We start from the raw sequence: 19597 nt of genomic DNA, 5'->3' as shown, positions 1-19597 counted from the left end.
CCCGGTGGCACCTGCGGGTGTGGAGGGGACAGGGCTTGGGCAAGGAGGGGCATGGGACGGGGGTACAGCTGCCAGGACTGGGGGGACACTGGGGGCAGGATCTGGGTGTAGAGGTGGCAGAGGGGACAGGACTTGGGGGTACTGAGGGCAGGCTTAGGGGGGTGCAGAGCCCTGGGGCAGGGGGGGCACAGGGGACGCCAGGGAGAAGGAGTGCCAGGGAGAGGGAGTGCCAGGGAGAGGCCATCTTTGCATGTCCCCCACCATGTGGAGATGGAGGGGGGGGATTCATCCTGCCCCTGGTGGTGGTGGGCAGAGTGCGGGGTCCAGGAGGTCTGGTGGGGTCCTGGTGGTGGTGTCCCCTCTGTGTGCCCCCTGCAGGAACGGTCCCCAGTGCCCTGCTGCTGCCCAGCCACCTCCTCCAGCTCTGCCCTCAGGGTCCTTTGTCACCCCCGGGTCCCCTGGGCCACCACTGTCCCTGTGGGTGGGGTGGGCTGGGGGCTGTGGGGAGGTCTCCATCCTCACTGGGGACCAGCATGGCCTGGGTGGTCCAACACGGCTGGGGGTGACAGGGTAGGGCTGGCCCCGGGGTCCCCAGCTGTTCCCCCGGGGTGACCCAGCTGGAGGCCAAGCAGCTTCTGGAGTGGAGCATGGGTGGAGCATGGGTGGAGCATGGGTGGCATCATGGTGCAGGGTGCCCTGCCCGGGGTCACCCTGCCCGCCAGGGAGCTGCAGCTCTGCCAGGCTCTCAGTGAGGACTGATGCCACTGAGGGGGAGGGGCAGCCACTGCCTCCCCTCTTTGTGCCAGGCACCAGCTGGGACAGCAGTGCCCCCAGCCTTGGCTCCAGTTCCAGGCTGGGGTGGCACTGGGGGGAGAGGGGGTCCTGGAGGGTCAGCAATAGACTCCCAAACCCCATCTGTTTGGGGGGGCACTACCCCAGGTGCCAGGCTGAATTAAGCACAGCCCTGTCGTAGCTCCTTGTGCCAAGGGGGTGACACCAGGACAGCCACCCCCTCCCCAGACCCAACCCCTTCCCCACCTTGAGCTGGTGCCCCCAGCACCCTGTGCCATGGGGGTGACACCAGGACAGCCACCCCCTCCCCAGACCCAACCCCTTCCCCACCATGAGCTGGTTGCCCCCCAGCCTCCCGTGCCCCGGGCACAGCCACTTCACACCTACATCCCAGTTTATTCTTCAGGCCAGAAGCAGCTCTCAGTGGTGGCAGGGGGGACAATGTGCCCAGCCCCTTGCCAGTGACATGGAGGGGGGGTGGGTGGCACAGAGTTGGGAGGGGTGGTGGAGGGGGTCAGCTGGCAGGACCGAGGGTGCCAGTGCAGCCCAGCTCTGGGTGGACGGCACAGCCCTGCCAGGGCAGCGTCTGAGGTGGGAGAGGTTGGGGGGCAGGGAGGGGAGGGGTTTGGGTACATTCAGTGTTCTTGCCTGGCGGGGTGCCCACAGCAGAGGGGGCACAGCTCTAGGCCAGGCTGGCATTGGAGCTGCTGGCTGTGCTGTTGCGCTTCTGCAGACACTTGACCGCGCTGGGCACCTGCAGGCCCGAGGTGACCTGGAAGCTGCCACACCAGACCTGCAGGCACAGGGTTGGGGGTTGGGGAGGGGGGGAAGGCTGGCACCTTGGCCTTGTTGGCACAGGAATGGAGCCCCTGAGGAGCTGCCCAGCCCTGCCTGCCCCTTACCGTGAAGGCTGGCAGCACAGGCTGCGTGAACTTGGCCTTGAAGGTGTGGAGCAGCTGCTTGGTCCTGGCGTTGTAGAAGGACAGGAAGCCTGTGGGCACGGAGGTGGGCATTGGGGCTGGGTCACACGGAGCTTGTAGAGCCCCAGCACGGTGCCCATGGTAGGGGCAATGCCCAAGGTAGTGGTGCCTGTGCTGGTGGTGGTGGCAATACCTGCGCTGGGCGTGCTGGTGAGCAAAGCTCACGGCGGACACAGTGGTGCCCATGCTGGTGGCAATGCCCATGGCGGATACACTGGTGCCAGGGGCGGTTGCAGTGCCCGTGGAGGATGTGCATGGTGGTGGCCAAGCCCATGGTGAGCGTGGTGGTGCCCATGGTGGACACACTGGTGCCAACAGCAGTGACAATGCCCACGGTGGACACACTGATGCCCACACCAGTGGCAGTCCCTGTGCCCACCCCACCGCTGCCCAGTCCCCACCTCGCCCACCCCTCACCAACCTTCGTGGAAGTTGCAGTAGACGCCGATGCAGTCGGGCACGGGCACGTCCAGCACCTTGGCCTTGTTGGCATGCTTGGCACTGAAGCTGACCTGCAGCCAGTTGTTGAGGTGCAGGCACCAGGAGGCAGAGGTCTTGCCCAGCTGGTCGAACTTGCCCAGGCTGCGGTATGCCACCCCCACGCCGAAGGCTTTGCTGTCCCGGTCGTACCTCACCTCCCAGTAGTGCTCGTCGCCGTCGATCAGGGTGTCCCCTGTGGGCACAGGGCACGGCTCTGCCAGCTGCACCCACGCCTGCCCTGTCCCCAGCACCACCAGATCCCTCTGGGTGTCCTGTGTGCACCTGCATCCAGCTCAGGGCCACCCTCCCCTCCGTGCCATCCCCTCTTGAACCACTAGGTGCCACATGCCCACCTGCATCCAGCTCAGGGCCACCCTCCCCTCTGTACCATCCCCTCTAGGTGCCCACACCGTGTCCCCTCCCCCCAGCCCCCAGCGGGTGCCCCCAGCTCTCACCCAGAACCGTGTAGGACTCAGCAGTGAATCGATCTCTGCCCCCACGCCCCGAGGGCATCCTCTTGGGCGACTGCACCACCCTAGGGCAGGACGGAGCTGGGTTGGCATTGCCCACGGGAGGGCAATGGGGGTGTGGGGGGTGTGGGGGGGTGTGTGGGGGGTGTGAGCTCACCTGGCAGGCGAGTTGGCAGGCGAGGCCGTCCTGCCCTTGCCATCCTTCTCGCGGGCTTTGACGTCCTGCACCTTGCCCCCCGTGGCGTCCCACTCCACGCTCAGCTCCTCCACGCGCAGGTTCTGGTGGCAGGTGCTGGCGTCCAGCCGAAACATGAAGGCTGGGGACAGCCACCGTCAGCCTGGCCCCCCCTGGCCCCCCCGCCCCACCCCCTGCCTGCACACCGGCGGCTTGCGGGCCCCTGGCAGGCACGGGGGGTGCTGCTAAGCTGGGGGGAGGGGAGGGGAAGGGGAAGGGGAAGGGGAAGGGGAAGGGAAAGGGAAAGGGAAAGGGAAAGGGAAAGGGAAAGGGAAAGGGAAAGGGAAAGGGAAAGAGAAAGGGAAAGGGAAAGGGGGAAGGGAAAGGGAAAGGGAAAGGGAAAGGGAAAGGGAAAGGGAAAGGGAAAGGGAAAGGGAAAGGGAAAGGGAAAGGGAAAGGGAAAGGGACAGGGAAAGGGGGAAGGGAAAGGGAAAGGGGGAAGGGACAGGGACAGGGGGAAGGGAAAGGGAAAGGGAAAGGGGGAAGGGACAGGGAAAGGGAAAGGGGGAAGGGACAGGGAAAGGGGAAGGGAGGTTAGGTTTTGATGGGCATCCTGCCACCCCCCTGGTACCCACCTCTCGTCTCCAGGGTGACCGGCTCGGAGAACTCTCCTGCCACAGCCTTGTTGCACGCCCGGACACGAAAGTTCATGAACTTCATGTCAAACCTCAGCCCTGTGGGCACAGCAGGGCACAAAGTAGGGCACAAGAGGGGCATTGCACCTACCATGTCCCCCTAAAGAGCCTGGCACTGCCACCCAGCCACTAAAACACTTGCAGCGCCTGCTCCAAGCCAACCCCATTGAGGTTCAACAAGAGCAAGGGCAAGGTCCTGCAGCTGGGTCAGGGCAATCCCAGGCACTGATACAGGCTGGGCAGGGACTGCTGGAGAGCAGCCCTGAAGAGAAGGCCTTGGAGGTTCTGGGGGAGGAGAAGCTCAAGAAGAGCCAGCAGGGAGCACTTGCAGCCCAGAGAGCCAAGCAGAGCCTGGGCTGCATCAGAAGTGTGGCCAGCAGGGCCAGGGAGGGGATTCTGCCCCTCTGCTCCACTCTGCTGAGACCACAGCTGGAGCTCTGTGTCCAGTTCTGGAGCCCCCAGCACAGGAAGGATCTGGAGGGGCTGGAGGGTGTCCAGAGAAGGGCCACGAGGAGGAGCAGAGGGCTGGAGCTGCTCTGCTGTGAGGACAGACTGAGGGGGTTGGGGTTGTGCAGGCTGGAGAGGAGAAGGCTCCAAGACCTCATTGTGGCCTTCCAGGATCTGCAGGGGGCTGCAAGAAAGCTGGGGAGGGACTTCTGAGGGTGTCAGGGAGGGATAGGACTGGGGGGGATGGAGCAAAATTAGCAGTGGGGAGATTGAGATTGGATGTTAGGAAGAAGTTGTTGCCCATGAGGGTGGTGAGAGCCTGGCACAGGCTGCCCAGGGAGGTGTTGGCAGCCTCATCCCTGGAGGTGTTTGCAGCCAGGCTGGAGGTGGCTGTGAGCAACCTGCTGTGGTGTGAGGAGTCCCTGCCCCTGGCAGGGGGTTGGGGCTGGCTGAGCCTTGAGCTCCCTTCCAACCCTGGCAGTTCTGTGATGCTGTGATGTCTGAGGCTGGTGCTGTGCCCTCACCAGAGAGGGTGTACTCAGTGCCCTTGATGCCCTCGACCACCATCCAGGGCTGGTCCTCCTTGGCTCGGGGGGGCCCCTCGAAGTTGGTGCGGCGATACTCCAGCACGTAGTGGTCGATCTTGCTGTCGTCCTCGGGCATCCTCCAGGCCAGGGTCACGCAGTTATCGGCCACCAGCGACTCCGCCAGGTCGATCTCGGGGGTGCTGGGCACTGCCAGCAGGGGCAGCTGCGCCACTGGCGTCCACAGCCCCCTCCCCACCACCACCACTGCCAGCCAAGGTGTTCCCACCAACCCCCGGCACTCCCAGGGCATCCAGGTGTCCCATGGGGTTGGCACCCTATGGATCCCACACGTGGCATGGCACCCATGGCACCCACAGCACCCATGGGCACTGCACCCTAGGGACCACAATGGTGGCATCCCAGAGACCTCGAGCTTAGCACCTCCAAGACCTCACACCTGGCAGCCCACAGCATGGCTCCCAGCGTGGGCACAGCATCCAACCCTCTTCATCCCTGCATCCCTGGCACCTTCTCCCCGCTCTGAAGCAGGCACCAAACGCTTCCCCAACCTGGCACCCCCCTGTTCCTCCCCAGCTTCTCAACCCCCTGCCCTGGCACCCAGCAGACCCCTTACACGCTAACGCCGTCTCCTCACCCGGCTGGCACAGCCCTCTGCTGCCCCTGCCCTCCCCCCTGTGCCCGGTGCCTGCCAGGCGTGGGCAGTACCTGGCAGGAAGGCCAGGGCCTGCAGCAGGCGCCGCTCCTGGGCGAAGTCGACCATCAGGTGGCTCATGTTGTCGCTCACCTTGGCCTTGAGCGAGAGGCGGAAGGCTGGGGCCATGGTCACGCTGCGGGGGGCACAGGGCAAAGGGTCAGCGTGCCCAGCGCCCCCTCCTCCCCCCCCGGCCCTGCCCGCTCACCCCCCTGCCCTGCGTGGCTGTGGTGAGGGTGGGCAGAGTCACCCCAGCACCCCCCCGGCCCAGGGGTCCTGGCTGGGGAGGAGGTTGGGAGTGAAAAGGGCACGGGGAGGGCACCCGGCTGGGAGGAGCTGGGTGGGACTGGGGGGGCTGAGGGGGGGCCGTACCTATCCTTGATCTGTTTGGCAGCCTTGGGAGCACAGCAGAGGAAAAGAGGAGGAAGAAAAAAAGCAGGTGAGAGAGCGGTGCCAGGAGCCAGAGCGGTTACTGTGTGCATGCCCGCCCCGGTGCCAGCGCGGCAGAGCATGCCCCTGTCCCCAGCAGCTCAGCATCCCACAGCAGTGCCCCATGGCACAGCATCCCTGCCATGGCACCCCCTGGCACAGCATCCCTGCCTCCCACAGCAGTGCCCCATGGCACAGCATCCCTGCCATGGCACCCCATGGCACAGCATCCCTGCCATGGCACCCCGTGGCACAGCATCCCTGCATCCCACAGCAGTGCCCCATGGCACAGCATCCCTGCCATGGCACCCCCTGGCACAGCATCCCTGCATCCCACAGCAGTGCCCCATGGCACAGCATCCCTGCATCCCATAGCAGTGCCCCATGGCACAGCATCCCTGCATCCCACAGCAGTGCCCCATGGCACAGCATCCCTGCCATGGCACCCCGTGGCACAGCATCCCTGCATCCCACAGCAGTGCCCCATGGCACAGCATCCCTGCCATGGTACCCCATAGCACAGCATTCCTGCCATGGCACCCCATGGCACAGCATCCCTGCATCCCACAGCAGTACCCCGTAGCACAGCATTGCCACCGCAGCACCCCCATGGCACCTGCTGGTGCCCCCTGTGCCCCTGCCACGGTGCCCAGCGCTCTCACACACTGGGCAGCTCCGGGTTCACCCCAGGCAGGGTCCCCATGCTCCCCCTCAGCCCCGCAGCGGGCACAGCCAGCCCAGCATTGCCCCAGTGCCCAGCGCAGACAGGAAGGAAGGTGCCCGCCCAGGGTGAGGGCAGCCCGGGGGTGGCATTGATCCGGAGCTAGGACACCCCCAGCACAGGGGGTCCCTGGTGGGCACTCACCTGGGCGAAGTCGTGGTTGTTGGCCGCGCCCAGGGCCTGGTTGGCCGATTCCAGCAGCTCCTCCGAGCTCTCCAAGGCCTTGGCACACGCTGCCAGCTGGGCCTGGCATGGGCAAAAGGGGAGAGGGGCTGCGGTGGGCAAGGGTGCCCGCACGGGGGGGGAGGCAGGCGGGGGGGGTGCTGACCTGCAGCTCGTAGGTGCGGCTGGCACGCTCCTGCTTGATCTTCATCAGCATCTGCTCCTTCAGCTCGTCCAGCAGGGCGTACAGCGACTGGAACTCGCTCTCCAGGTCCTCCTGTGCCCGCGTGGAGTTGGCCTGGGCACAGCACCCAGGCCGTCAGAGGGGTGCCACCCCCTCCCCCCCCGCTTTGGGGCCGGGGGGGTGCCGAGGGGAGGGCACAGGGCTGGGCGGCGGGGAGGGGGCAGCTCCCTGGTACCTCCACGTTCTGCACCATCTGCTTGAGGGAGTAGATGAAGTTCTGGATCTCCTCATTCTTCACGGCCAAGGTGGTGATGATCTTCCGCAGAGCCTCCTGCCCGGCCCCCGGCGCCCTCCGTCAGCACCCCCTGCTCCCCGCCGCCCCTCCAGCCACCTCCCTGCCCCCAGCTCCCTCTCCAGGCCAGGCCCAGCCGTGCCAGGCGCCACGGGCAGCCGGTGCCAGGGCTCTGCCGGCATGGCGGGAGCCGGATGACTTGGCAGGAGCGTGTGTGAGAGCAGGGGGGCGGCCAGGGGGGCGGCCCTGCGCTGCCCCTGCGCCCCCCACCCCTCCTGCACTCTGATCCTTCCAGCACCCCCAAGCCCCTCCAGTACCCCCAGTCCATGCCCCTCCATCCCTCCTGCACCCCCCATCCTTCCAGCACTGCCCATCCCTCCCCACCCTGCCAAGACCCCCAGCCCTCCTGCACCCCTCCATTCCATGCCCCTCCATCCCTCCTGCACCCCCACGCTTGCAGCACCCCCATCTCTTCTGCACCCCCCCACTGGATGCCCCTCCATCCCCCCATCCCCCAAGCATCCCCCATCCCTCCTCCCTCCATCCCAGGCCTCCAGGCCTTCATCCCCTCCAACCGCTTCCTCCATCCCTCCCTCTCCCATGCCTCTGCTCCTCTCCCCCCCATCCCCTCTCCCTCCTCCCTTCTTCCCTCCCCTCTTCCTCCTCCCCACCCCCCTCCCCGCATCCTTCCATCCTCTCTTCCTTCATCCCTCCTCCTCTTCCTCCTCCATCCTTCCCCTCTCCCCTCCATTTCCCCATCCCCCCCCCCAGTCCGTCCCAGTCTAACCCAGTCCAGCCCAGTCCGGCCCCACCTGGTCTCCCATACCGGGCCGGCCCCGCTCGGCCCCGCCGACACCAACAAAGGGGGAGCGGCGCCCCCCACCCCGCCCCGCCCCGCCCCGCGCCGCCCCCCGCGCGCATCATGGGAGGAGTAGTTCGGCCGCTAGGGGGCGTGGCAGGGGCGTGGCCCCGAGGCATGCTGGGAACTGGAGTCCGGGTGCCGGGGGAGGTGTGCTGCGCACCCCCGGGGCCGGGCAGGGCGCGGGGGGATGTGGCTCCCAGTGTGGGATCCCTGCCCTGGGCGGGATCCTCCTTCCCCAGCGTGGGATCCCCCTCCTCCCGCTATGGGATTCCAGCCCCCCCCGTACCTGATCCCCACCCCTCCGGCATGGACTCTCACCCCCCCGGCATGGACTCTCCCCCCCCCGGCATGGACTCTCCCCGTCCCAGTGCGGGGCTCTCATCCTCCCAGTTCAAGACCCCCACCTCTCAGTATGGGACTTCTGCCTTCCCAGTACCAGATCCCCGTCCTCCCAGCACAAGAGCCTCATCATCCTCGTACGGGATCCCTGCCCTCCCAGTACAGACCCCTGAGGAGATGCCATCCCCTCCATCCCTGTTCCCATTCTCAACCCTCTTCCCCGTCCTCATCTCTGTCCCTATACCCATCCCTGATGCCGTCCCAGCCCCCATCCCCGTTACCGCGGTCCCCATCCCTGCCCCCTGTCCCCGCCCCCGTGCCCCCCTCCCCGGGCTGCACAGCGGAGGCAGGAAGCTGCGGTGTCACATCAGCCAGCCTGGGGAGACAGCAGCGCTGCGAGGACCAGGACAGCTCGGAGACAGAGACCCCTCGGGGACAAGGACCCCTGGAGCAGGGCGGCCAGGCTGGCACCGGTGTGGGGATGTTGGGGCTTGGGGTCCTCATCCCCCTCCTTGGCGGTGAGACAGGACTGGCTCGGGGGGCACAGAGGGGACAGCGTCTGGGGCGCTGCGATGGGGCTGTGGGGTTGGGGACAGACTCTTTGGGGGGCACGGGAAGGATGCGGGGCTCAAATAGGGCCCTGCGTCGTGGCCGGGACAGGGCGGGGGGGGCCGCTGGCGACCTGACGGGGGACCAGACAGGGGGTGGGGACAGACATGGGGACAGGCTGGGGACTGGTGGAGCGGCAGAGGTGAGTGACGTAGCTGCTGCGAGGGGACGAGACAGAGCAGATGAAGTAGGTGTGTGGGGGGACAGAGTGGTGACAGAGTGCAACAGGATGGGGACAAGGCTCTGGGGACAAGATGGGGACAGAGGTGGCCAGGAGAGGATGGACACAGAGATGTGGGGACAGGGGCTGGGGAGACAGGGTGAGGACAGGACAGGACAAGACAGGACAGGGCTGTGGGGACAGGATGGGGACAGGATGTGGACAGGATGTGGACAGGAGTGAGCGGGACAGGATGGGGAGAGGGGTGTGGGGACAGGATGGGCACTGGGGACCAATGCAGAGCAGTGTGCGGCCAGGGGCAGAGGGGACACACAGGCAGCAGCCTGGCTCCTGGTCCCTGCTGTGACCCAGCACCCTCAGCCCCACCGGGTGGCCCTGGGGACCACGGGGATGGAGGGTGACACCCCCGTGCCCCCTGTGCTGCTCCCAGCAGCAGGTGCCCTGCAGGTGAACCAGGATCCGGGTGAGGTGCAGGTGGCAGAGGGTGGCAGCGTGGCCCTGGCGTGCCAGCTGCTGATGGCCGAGCCCTGGCACCGGCTCCGGCTGGAGTGGGTGAAGGAGCACGAGAAGCTGTGTACCACCCTCCTGCGCCCTGACGCCTCTGTCCCCAATGCCACCTGCTCTCCCCGCCTGCACCTGGCCTGGAGCCGCCCCCGGGCCACCCTCAGCCTCCGCCAGGCGCGGGGGGACGATGCGGGACTCTACCTGTGCCGCATCATCCTCGAGATCCCCACCCACGGCACGGCCACCGGCAACGGCACCCTGCTCAGGGTCACCCCAGGTACGGGGGCCGCAGCGGGGTCCCTGGGGCGTGCTGGGGTGCTGGAGGGGGTCTCTGGGAAGTGGCATTCCCAGGGGGGTTGAGGAGGTCCCTGGGAGGGGACACCCCAAGGGGGTTGAGGGGGTCCCTGGGAGGTGACGTCCCCAAGGGGGTTGAGGGGGTCCCTGGGAGGGGACACCCCAAGGGGGTTGAGGGGGTCCCTGGAGGGAGATGCCCAGAGGGTGTTGGGTGGCCACAATGCAGAGGGATGGGGACAGGGACAGACATGGGGACAGGGACAGACATGGGGACAAGGACTCCCCAAGTGCTTTCTCCTCACCAGCAGCAGCTGACGGAGGCCATCGGGCAGGCAAGTGACTCCCTGCTGTCCCTGCTGTCCCCTCCATCCCCATGCCCAGGTGCCAGTGGTGCCGAGGCAGTGTTCCCAGCTGGGTGTGCTTGCAGGGCTACTGTGGGGGCTGCTGGGGGCCCTGGGGGCCACAGTCCTTCTGGGCTTGGCTGTCCTCACCCACTGGTGCTGCAGCAGGAACTCAGGTAACCTTGTCCCCAAATCCCCTGTCCCTAGATCCCCCTGTGCCTCTCTGCCCTCTTCCCATCCTACCCCATGCCCAAATACCCCCAAGGGTCCCCCCTCTCCCAAATACCTCCTGGCCATCCCTCCTTGTACCCTGCCCCATGCCCAAACACCCCTATGCCCATTTGCCCTGTGCACCCCTATGCCCAGACTCCCCCGTGCCCATCCCCCCTGTTCATTGGGGCTCATCCTGGGGTGGGGGGCACCCAGTGGGTCTCCTGAGGGCCCCTTGGAGGATCCCCTCACTGTGCCACCTACCATACCGTGCCAGGACTGGCCATAGCCCCCCTCCAACTCCCGTTGCCCCCCCAGACAGGACCATCTATGAGAACATGATGCCCCTCTCGACACAGACCCCCAGGAAGCTGCCACCGCCCCCCCAGGTGATGGAGAACACCATGTACCATGTGGGGACACAGCGGGCACGGGGCCCCCCTGCTGCCCCCCGACCCTGAGAGAATCCCTGCCCCTGTGTGCCACCCATGCCTGGCAAGGGGGCTCACCCCTCCCCCAGCTTTACCTTTCTGTGGGGACCCAACCCCCAAAGAGCTGTTTTGCAGCATCCTCCCTGCTCACTCTTCTCTGTGCCACCCACCCCGTGGCACCCGGTGCCCACCCGGTGCCAGCAGTGTGGGCAGCACGTGGCCAGTGTGGCAGGGTCGGGGGGGGTGGGGGGAGCTGGCACGTGGCCAGGAGGCAGCAGGCTCTTGGGGCCCCCCCAGGGCCCCGTGTCAGGGAAGTGGCTCTGCGGTCCTGCGGCCCCGCGCCGGCGCACGGTGCCGGCGCCCACGGAGCAGGAAGCACCCGGCGTGGACACCCCCCGGGGGGGGCCCAGCGCCATCACACACCCCCCACACACCATATGGGGCAGCTTCTGTCCCCAAGAGCAAAGGCTGCAGCGATGGGGTGGCCGCATCTGGACAGCCCTTGTGCCCACCTGAGCTCCTGGCAGGGTGGTGGGAGCAGGCATGGGGGGCAGGATCCAGCATGGGGGGAGCAGTGGCAGGGCCACCATGGCCTCAGGGCCAGAGGCAGGGCCACCAGGGATCAGTGACAGGGCCACCGTACCTTCAGGGTCACCATGGCATCCTGGAGAGTCACCGCAGAGCTGAGCCCCGAGAGGGCCCAAAGTGTCTCCGTGCCCACAGAGCACAGAGCCGGGGGCTGCACGCTGGCTTTTAATGGGGGCGATTGCCGTGGGGCCAGGGGAGGGGGCAGGGAGAGGGGGCACAGCTGAGGAGGGTCACAGGGGCTGCACTGCCACGGGGTAGAGCAGGGAGAGGTGCCGTGCCCCGCGGACGGGCAGTGCCCGCGCCGTGTAGTGCCGCACGGCTTCGGGCACCGAGGGGAAGGCGGCTCCGGCGCGGCCGAGCGTGAAGTGCTGCTCCCGGGTGCGGGTCAGCTTCACGTGTACGAAGCCATGGCTGCTCCTGCGGGCACCGAGGGGACACTGAGGCACGGCCCGGCCCGGCCTGCCCTGCCCCGCACGCGTGGGTCGTGGGGGAGCACGCAGGAACGTGATGCCAGCACGGGGATGCCAGCGCCGAGCCCACAGCCCAGCCCCTCCGCCCGGGCACCCTGCTGGCAGCCCTCCCCCGTGCTCCCCATCCTTGTCCCCGTCCCTGTTCCCTCTCCCCATCTCTGCCTCCATTCCTCTCCCCAGTTCCCATTCCAGTCCCTATCCCCTTCCCTCTTCCTATCCTCATCCCGGTCCCCATCTCAGATCCCATCCCTGTCCCCATCCCTGTCCCCTATCCCCATCCTGACCTCTGTCTCCATTCCTATCCCCTCCCCTGTCCCCAGCCCCACTCCGGTCCCCAGCCCCAGCCCTGTCCCCGCCGCTGTCTCCGTCCCCAGGCCGTGCAGCGGTGGCAGGAAGCTGGCATGGCAGCAAGCTTGGGGTGAGAGAAGGCTTTGGGGACGGCAGCACTCTGGGGGACAAGGACAGCCTGGCGACAAGGACCCCCCAAGGACAGAGACCCCTCGAGGACACAGCCCCTCAGGGCAGGGTGGCCAGGCTGGCACAACGCCGTGGGGCTCAGGGTCCTCATCCCACTCCATGCCTGGGTTGGTTGTCCAGAGGACCAAGCACACCGCTGGGCACCTCCACACCCGGAGGCCCCATCTGTGGGGGACCCTCCCCCCGCGGGGGGCTCCCTCTGCCCCCCTGCCCCCGTGTGCCCTCACCTGAGTGACAGGGAGTAGTCGTCAGGGCTGGTCTCGCAGTCCCGCACCAGGAAGCTGCCCTCGCGGCACAGCGCCAGCAGCGTCTCGGCCCCTGCCCGCCCGATGGGGCCATGGTACCACCTGTGTGGTGGCACCCTGCTGTGTGGCACCCTGCTGGGTGGCACCCCGGCACAGGGCACCCCGGCACACAGCGCTGGGGACTCAAGAACCATCTGCATCATAGGGCACCCTCCATGCCGTGGGGCACCCAACCTCATGGGGCACCCAACCTCATGGGGCACCCAACCCCACGGGGACACACCCGTGCCAAAGACACCCATCCGTGCCACGGGCACCCCCCACCCCACAGGCACCCATCCATGCCATGGGGCACCCAACCATGTCAAAGGGGGCTACCCTCCATACCACAGGGACCCATCCATGCCATGGGGCATTTCACCACCTGAAAGGGACTGCATGTGCCATGGGGCACCCTCCACACCATGCCATGGTCAAGACCACTTCCTGGCACCCTCCACCCCACGGGGACCCATCCACGGGGCATCCTCCACCCCATAGGGACCCACCGAAGGGGCATCTCCACCCCAGGGGGACCCACCCAAAGGGCACCTCTACCCCATGGGCACCCATCCAGGGGGCACCCTCCACCCCATGGGCACCCATCCAGGGGGGATCCTCCACCCCACGAGGCTGTTGATGCCCCCACAGTGCCTTGGAAGCCCCCAGACTCACGCCTGCTTCTCCAGGGGCAGGGAGGTGTCCACATGCCTGGGGCTGGGGGGGCAGCCCGGCCTGGTGCTTGTGGGGGTCCGGGGGGGCCGTGGCAGGTGCCTGGGCAGGCTGGGGGAGCGCTCAGGGCTCTCAAACTGCACTGCAGGGACAAATAGTGTGTGGGGGAGGGGGAGGTCACCCCAAAGTGGGGTCCCAGCACCCCTGCCTGCTGCTGGGGGGCAGCTGTCAATGCCACACCACGAAGAAACACCCCAGCTGTCCCCATGTCTTGCCATGGTGTCCCCAGGGAGTGGCACCCATGGGTGCTGCGGTGCCAGGAGTGCCACCCCTAGATGACAGGGAATATGGGGTGCCCAGGACTGCTCTCCAGGGGTCCTGGGGGGTTCTAGGGACACAGGGTGGGACCCATGGGTGGGTATTAGGGCATGGAAGGCTGGGAGACTCCAGCCTGGCACCCATGGGAGCTCAGAGCGGCACCTCTGGGTGCTGGAGGGGGCACACAGGAGGGCAGGAGTGGTCCCCCCGGGTGCTGAGGGGTATGGGGGCGGGGTGCCTGGGGGCAGCCCCCCGCAGTGTCACCTGCAAAGGCTCGGGAGATGTGGTCCTTCTTCCACTCCCAGGGCTGGTCGTACTCATCGGCCGGGCGCTCGTCGTGGCGGGGCAGGCGGCTGTCCCGGGGGGCGGGCACCGCGGGGCCCTCCCCCGCCGTCTCCCAGTCCTCGCTGGGGGTGTCGTAGAGTTGGGGTCCCCTCCGCGGCCTCACTCGCCAGCCCTCGCCCTGCCGAGGGCACCCTGGGGACACGGTGGGGCTGGGATGGGTGAGCGGCACCCTGGCCGTGGGAGCCCCGCGGGGGTGGGTGCTGGGGGTCGCGGGGCGGTGCCCAGGGTGTCACCCACCTGTGGCCTCTCCGGGCTCTTCGCAGCCCCCCTCGGGGGCTGGCTCCTGCTCCCCCTCGAAGGGCTCTGAGTACTCACTCTCGCCAGGGCCCTGTGGGTGGGTGCCCGGGGTGGGATGGGACCCTCACTGACCCCCCACCAAGGTCCTCCGGTCCCTAAGTCACCTCCCCGGCACCCTGCAGACCTCCCCCGGTCCTGCTGTGGGTGTCCCCAGCCCTTTCCCTGCTCCCTCCCACCCGGTCCCTTTGTCCCCCGACCCCTTTCCCATTCCCGCTCTCCCAGCGAGTCTGACACCCCCAAATCCCTCTCCCAGTGACCCCAGCTCCCCCCTGGGGTGTCCCACTGGCCCCCCCGACCCTTGCTTCTCCCCGGCCCCCATCCCCGGTCCCCTCCGGTCCCCCCGGTCCTTCTTCCCGGTCCCTTTCAGTCCCCACCTCCCATTCCCCATCTCCCCCCGCCCCAATCCCCTCTGTTCCTCAGTCCCCGTTCCCCAGCCCCCCACTCTCTCCCAGTCTCCCCCCTCGCACCTCTCCGGTCCCCCCGGTTCCTCTTCCCGGTGCTCCCGGGTCCTCCCGGTGCTCCCCGGGTCATCTCCCCGGTGTCTCCCCGGACGCTGCCCCTCTGCACCCCCCAGGCCCTTCGCCGCCCTCCCCGGTGCCCGAGCTCCCCTCCGGGTCCTGCCCCGTTGCCCCCCCAAGCCTGTTCTCCCCTCCGTTGCCTCCCCGGTGCCCCCCCCGGTCCCGCTCCCCGGTCCCCCCCCAGCTCCTACCTGCTCCAGCCGGCGAGGGCCCCCCCCAGGCCCCGCTCCCCCGACCCTCACCAGCCGGTGCCGGGGGGAGGCAGAGGGGCCGCGAAGGGCAGCACCGGGGGGAGCTGCGGGGGGGGGCGGACCCCCGCTGCCGGTGCCGGTACCGGGGGGGCGGCGCTCGCCGCCGCTGTAGTCGGGCTGGGGCGGGCGGGGGGGGGAACGCCGGGTCCCCCCCCGGCCCAGGTACTCCCGGAGCCACTTGGCCATGGATGGCGGGGGCCGCCCGGTACCGGGACCACGCCGGGACCCCCCCGCCACCGCCGCCGCCAGGAGCCGCTTTGTGTCGCCGCCGAGCGCGGACCGGAGCCCCCGGAGCCTCCCCCCGCCCCCTACAGCCCCGTGCCCGCCTCACCGGGGGGGCACCGGCAAGAGGGGGGGGACACAACAATGGGGACACGGTGGGAGGGGATGGCAGAGCCCCCCCCGTCCCCTTCCTGCTGTGATGGGGGGCACCGGGACCCCCAAGTGACACAGGGACGGCCTTGCTCCGTGACAGGGGGAGAAAGGGGGGGGTCACCGGGACCCCGCAGGGGACCACACAGGGGGGTAGACAGCCCCCCTCCCCCCGCAGAAACCGGCACCGGGATCCCTAATTGACACCGAGGCGCCCACCCCCCGGGGGCACAGGGAGGGGGGGCGGGGGGGGTGGTCCCCAGGCACCTCCAATGTCGGCAAGTGGCACAGGGGCTGCAGGACCCCTCCCCTGGCTGCCTGGGGTGGGTCATGGCACAGGGCAGAGCAGAGCCTGGGGGCTTTGGGGGGCTGAAGAGAACATGGAGCCCACCCCCAGAGTTCATGCCCCTGGGAGCTCATTTTGGGGGTGGGAGTGGGCTGTAGAGACCCTTATAGACCCATTTACACCCCCTAGAGACCCCTAGAGACCCATATGGGTCCCCCAGAGACAACTACAGACCCCTAGAGACCCATACCTGTCCCCTGCAGACCCATATACATCCCCTAGGGACCCCTAGAGAGCCCTAAACATCCCCTAGAGGCCCATTTAGACCCAGCTCTGCAGTCACCCTCCCGGCCCTTCCCTGGACACTCTCCACCCTGTCCCCATCTCTTTTGCAGAGCAGGGACCAAACCTGCAGGCAGTGCCCCAGGTGTGGCCTGACCAAGGCTGAGCAGAGTGGGACAAAGACTCCTTTAGCCCTGCTGCTGCCCTTGGTGATGCAACCCCAGCATCCTGTTGGCTTTCCTTGCCCCTGCAGCTCACTGCTCACTCCTGCTGAGTTGTCCCTTGCCACAGGGCTGCTCTCCAGCCCAGGTGGATCCCAGGCTGAGCTGCACTCCTGGCTTGTGTGTTCCGTGGTGCAAGAGCCCACACTTGCCCCTGCTGAGCTTCATAAGGTTCTTGCTACCCCTTCAGCCTGTCCAGGTCTTGCTACCCCTTCAGTCCTTCCAGGTCTTGCTACTCCAGCCTGTCCAGGTCTCCCTGGAGGGTGGCTTCTCCCTCCTGGATCTCCTTCTCCCTCCAGGGAATGCTCCTTGATGTGGTGGGCAGGAGCTGGCTCCCTGCTGGAGAATCTGCTGCACCTGAGCCTGCATGGCTGCCCCTGCACATCCTGCAGCCACAGCCTGTCTGTGCACCACAGGCCACCAGCCCAAGGGACCTGCCACCCGCAGGCAAAGCAGCAGGGACCTCCGCTGAAGCCCTGCTGATGGATCCCTGTCCTCCTCCCGAGGTGGGAGGGGCTGCAGAGGGGAATCCCTCAGGCTCCCCTCGCAGCTGCCTGGCTGCAGAGAAGCCCAGGAGAGGAATGGAGGAGAAGCCCTGCCGAAGAATGCAGAGCTAGAAATGCAGGCACACAGGATCCACAGAGCCCTGAGGACCTGCGCTGCGGCGCTGCTCACCACACCCTGCACGGGTGGGCATCCAGCAGAACCTCATGCCACAGCTGCTGGCCTGCCCTCGGTGCGCTGAACCAGAAGGATCCTCCCTTGTCAGCGTTTCTCTTCCCAGCCCTCTGCTTTCACTACTCTCCCCTTAACCGTTTGAGTGCTGGGGAGTGTAGAGCACCACGGCCAAAATCAGCTCTGGGGGCCCTCAACACAAGGAGCTGCTGGGCTGGCTCCAGAGGAAGCCACAAAGGTGATCAGAGGGCTGGAGAACCTCCCCTGTGGGGGCAGGCTGGGAGGGTTGGGGCTGTTCAGCCTGGAGAAGAGAAGACCTTAGAGTCTCAGGGGACAGAAGGAGAGGAAATGGCCTGAAACTGCCCCAGGGGAGGGTTAGGTTGGAGAGAAGGAACGATTTGTTTGCTGCAAGAGTGGTCAGGGACTGGCAGAGGCTGCCCAGGGAGCTGGTGGAGTCCCCAGCCCTGGAGGGGTTCCAGAACCCTGTGGCCATGGCACTTGGGGCCAGGGTTTGGAGGCCATGGTGGGGTTGGGTTGCTGCATGGACTGGAGGATCTCTGAGGGCTTCTCCAACCCAAACCATTCTGTGATTCTCTGTCCCTCTGTCCCCAGCTGATGGTCTCCCATGCTTGCAGGCACCACCTCATGGCAGAACACCACATCCATGCTCACACTGCACCCCCACCCCTCAGAAGAGTCTTGCCCAGATGCCCAAGTTTTCCTTTTCAAAGATGAGTGGAGGCCAAACCTTTCATTCCACATCCTGCCTGTTTGGGTCCCTCACTGACTGCCTGTGCCTTGAGGAGCCTCTGGGCAGCCCACACCACAGCTTCACCCTCCCAAGCTGCAGTGGGATGAACTCTAGGAGATTACCTCTGCTCCATAAATGTGAATTTGATATCCTTTGGTGCTCCAGGGGCAGGAACTGCTGAGCAAGCCCAGCAGAGGCTTTTGTGATCTGCCAGCTTCAGCAGCAGATCTTTACCACCCTTTGAATGGCCTGGAGAAAACAAGGTCTCAAGAGCCATCTGTGGCTGCTGGTGCTGCTGGTTCAGATGGAGCTTCCAAGGGCAGGTAAGAAATGGGTTTGGCTCCAATGCTCTCCTTCCATCAGCAGCTGCTCAGGGCTGGCAACCTGCAGGCAAATGGTTTTGCTTTTACCAAACCCTTTCCTGCAGAATCATGTCCTTGCAGTGTCTGCCCACCTGCCTTTCAAACCTAAACCATCAAGGGTTTCATTTCTGAATCAGAGAATCAGAGAACTGTTTGGCCTGGAGAAGACCTCTAAGCTCATCCAGGCCAAGCAGCAACCCAGCCCCACCATGGCCACTGAACCCTGGCCCCAAGTGCCATGGCCACAGGGTTCTGGACCACCTCCTGGGCTGGGGACGCCACCACCTCCCTGGGCAGCCTGTGCCAAGCCCTGACCACTCTTGCAGCAAAGAAATTGTTCCTCCTCTCCAACCTCACCCTCCCCTGGCACCATTTGAGGCCATCTCCTCTCCTTTTATCACCTGATCCTAGGGAGAAGAGACCAATCCCCACCTCACTCCAAACTCTTGTTCAAGGCCAGGTTGGATGTGGCCTTGAGCAGCCTGGGCTGGTGGGAGGTGTCCCTGCCCATGGCAGAGGGGTTGGCACTGGATGGCCTTGAAGGCCCCTTCCAACCCAACCCATTCCATGATTCCCTGCCTCCAGCTGGATGCATCCCTGCTGCCTCCAGCCATGCCCTGCTCAGATGCCATCCTTTGCCTGCACTGCTGAGCTGCTGGCAGCAGCCAAACTCATTGCAGTTTTGGATCCCTTCCCTGCTGACCTCAGAGCCTGAAGCAGCTTGGGAAGGTTTGTCCCCCCCTGGGTGCACCTGCAGGTCACAGTGCCGTTCCCTGGCTCTCTGCTGAGCTGGCCCTTGGCTGGAGGAGGAAATGGCTCAGACAAGCTGCTAACAGCAGGCAGGGAGGGTGGATTATTCCTCAGCTGTTCGACTATTTGTAGAAGAGATCCTTTCCTGGAGCCTGAGGGTCCTTGGGCAGATCCTCTGCCAGAACAATGCCAGGAGTCAGGGGCAAGCTTTAATGCAAGGCAAATATTTGAGGGCAGAGCAGGGCAGTTTCCTGCTGGCTGTGCTGATCCCCTGGAGGGACAAACTGGACCCAGGCAGACCTCTCCTTACAGAAATATTTGGGGTTTGCAAGGGAACAATTGCTGTCAGTTTTAACACTGATGTTCAGCTCTGGGAGCACTGGGGGGTGAAAAGCTGGGCATGGGCTGGTGACATCAGCTGGTGACATCAGCTGGCACCTTGAGCTCCCAGCCCAGCCCCAGCAGTGTCCTGGGCTGCCTCCCCAGCAGCCTGGGCAGCAGGGGCAGGGAGGGGATTCTGCCCCTCTGCTCTGCTCTGCTCTGCTGAGCCCCCCCTGCAGTGCTGGGACCAGCTCTGGAGTCCTCAGCACAGACAGGAGCAGGGCCAGAGGAGGCCACAGCAATGCTGGCAGGGCTGGAAGCCCTCTGCTGTGAGGCCAGGCTGAGAGAGTTGGGGCTGTGAGGCCAGGCTGAGAGAGTTGGGGCTGTTCAGCCTGGAGAAGAGAGGGATCCAGGGAGACCTTAAAGCAGCCTGCCTGCAGGAAGCCTGGAGGAGGCTGCAGCTGCAGAGGCACTTTGTGTAAAGTCATACAGTAACAGGATGAGAGGCAATGGCTTCAAA

At 66.2% G+C, this 19597-nt stretch overlaps 2 protein-coding genes across 2 annotated transcripts; both read right to left on the bottom strand.

The window, feature by feature from the left end:
• Positions 1-1188: 1188 nt before the first annotated feature.
• Positions 1189-7946, bottom strand: FSD1 (fibronectin type III and SPRY domain containing 1). Its single transcript, XM_054175205.1, has 13 exons — positions 7879-7946; positions 7010-7105; positions 6757-6888; positions 6573-6674; positions 5651-5673; positions 5293-5414; positions 4564-4773; positions 3533-3631; positions 2880-3039; positions 2708-2787; positions 2194-2445; positions 1695-1783; positions 1189-1585 (listed from the first exon to the last, which is right to left on the bottom strand). The coding sequence occupies exons 1-13, from the start codon at positions 7888-7890 to the stop codon at positions 1475-1477; spliced, it is 1488 nt and encodes a 495-aa protein (XP_054031180.1). The 5' UTR covers positions 7891-7946; the 3' UTR covers positions 1189-1474.
• A 3709-nt stretch (positions 7947-11655) lies between these two features.
• SHD (Src homology 2 domain containing transforming protein D) lies at positions 11656-15243 on the bottom strand. The gene is made up of 6 exons (XM_054175311.1): positions 14998-15243; positions 14229-14319; positions 13911-14123; positions 13332-13470; positions 12600-12719; positions 11656-11842 (listed from the first exon to the last, which is right to left on the bottom strand). Exons 1-6 carry the CDS (start codon positions 15241-15243, stop codon positions 11656-11658), a joined length of 996 nt encoding a protein of 331 aa, XP_054031286.1.
• Between the last annotated feature and the right edge of the window lie 4354 nt (positions 15244-19597).

The sequence above is a fragment of the Dryobates pubescens genome, chromosome 31 (assembly GCF_014839835.1).
Source record: "Dryobates pubescens isolate bDryPub1 chromosome 31, bDryPub1.pri, whole genome shotgun sequence".
Classification (NCBI taxonomy): Eukaryota; Metazoa; Chordata; class Aves; order Piciformes; family Picidae; genus Dryobates; species Dryobates pubescens.
The sequence above is the reverse complement of the archived record's forward strand: the minus strand, read 5'-3'. Positions and strand labels throughout refer to the sequence as shown.

Coding starts and splice junctions, on each gene's coding strand:
- FSD1 (XM_054175205.1), bottom strand. Junction 3,632..4,563: donor CACTGAGTACACCCTCTCTG/GTGAGGGCACAG, acceptor CTGTGCCCACAG/GGCTGAGGTTTGACATGAAG. Junction 2,788..2,879: donor CCTGCCAACTCGCCTGCCAG/GTGAGCTCACAC, acceptor GTCCTGCCCTAG/GGTGGTGCAGTCGCCCAAGA.
- SHD (XM_054175311.1), bottom strand. CDS start 15,243: ATGGCCAAGTGGCTCCGGGAGTACCTGGGCCGGGGGGGGACCCGGCGT. Junction 13,471..13,910: donor CATCTCCCGAGCCTTTGCAG/GTGACACTGCGG, acceptor TTGTCCCTGCAG/TGCAGTTTGAGAGCCCTGAG. Junction 11,843..12,599: donor GACTACTCCCTGTCACTCAG/GTGAGGGCACAC, acceptor CGGTGCCCGCAG/GAGCAGCCATGGCTTCGTAC.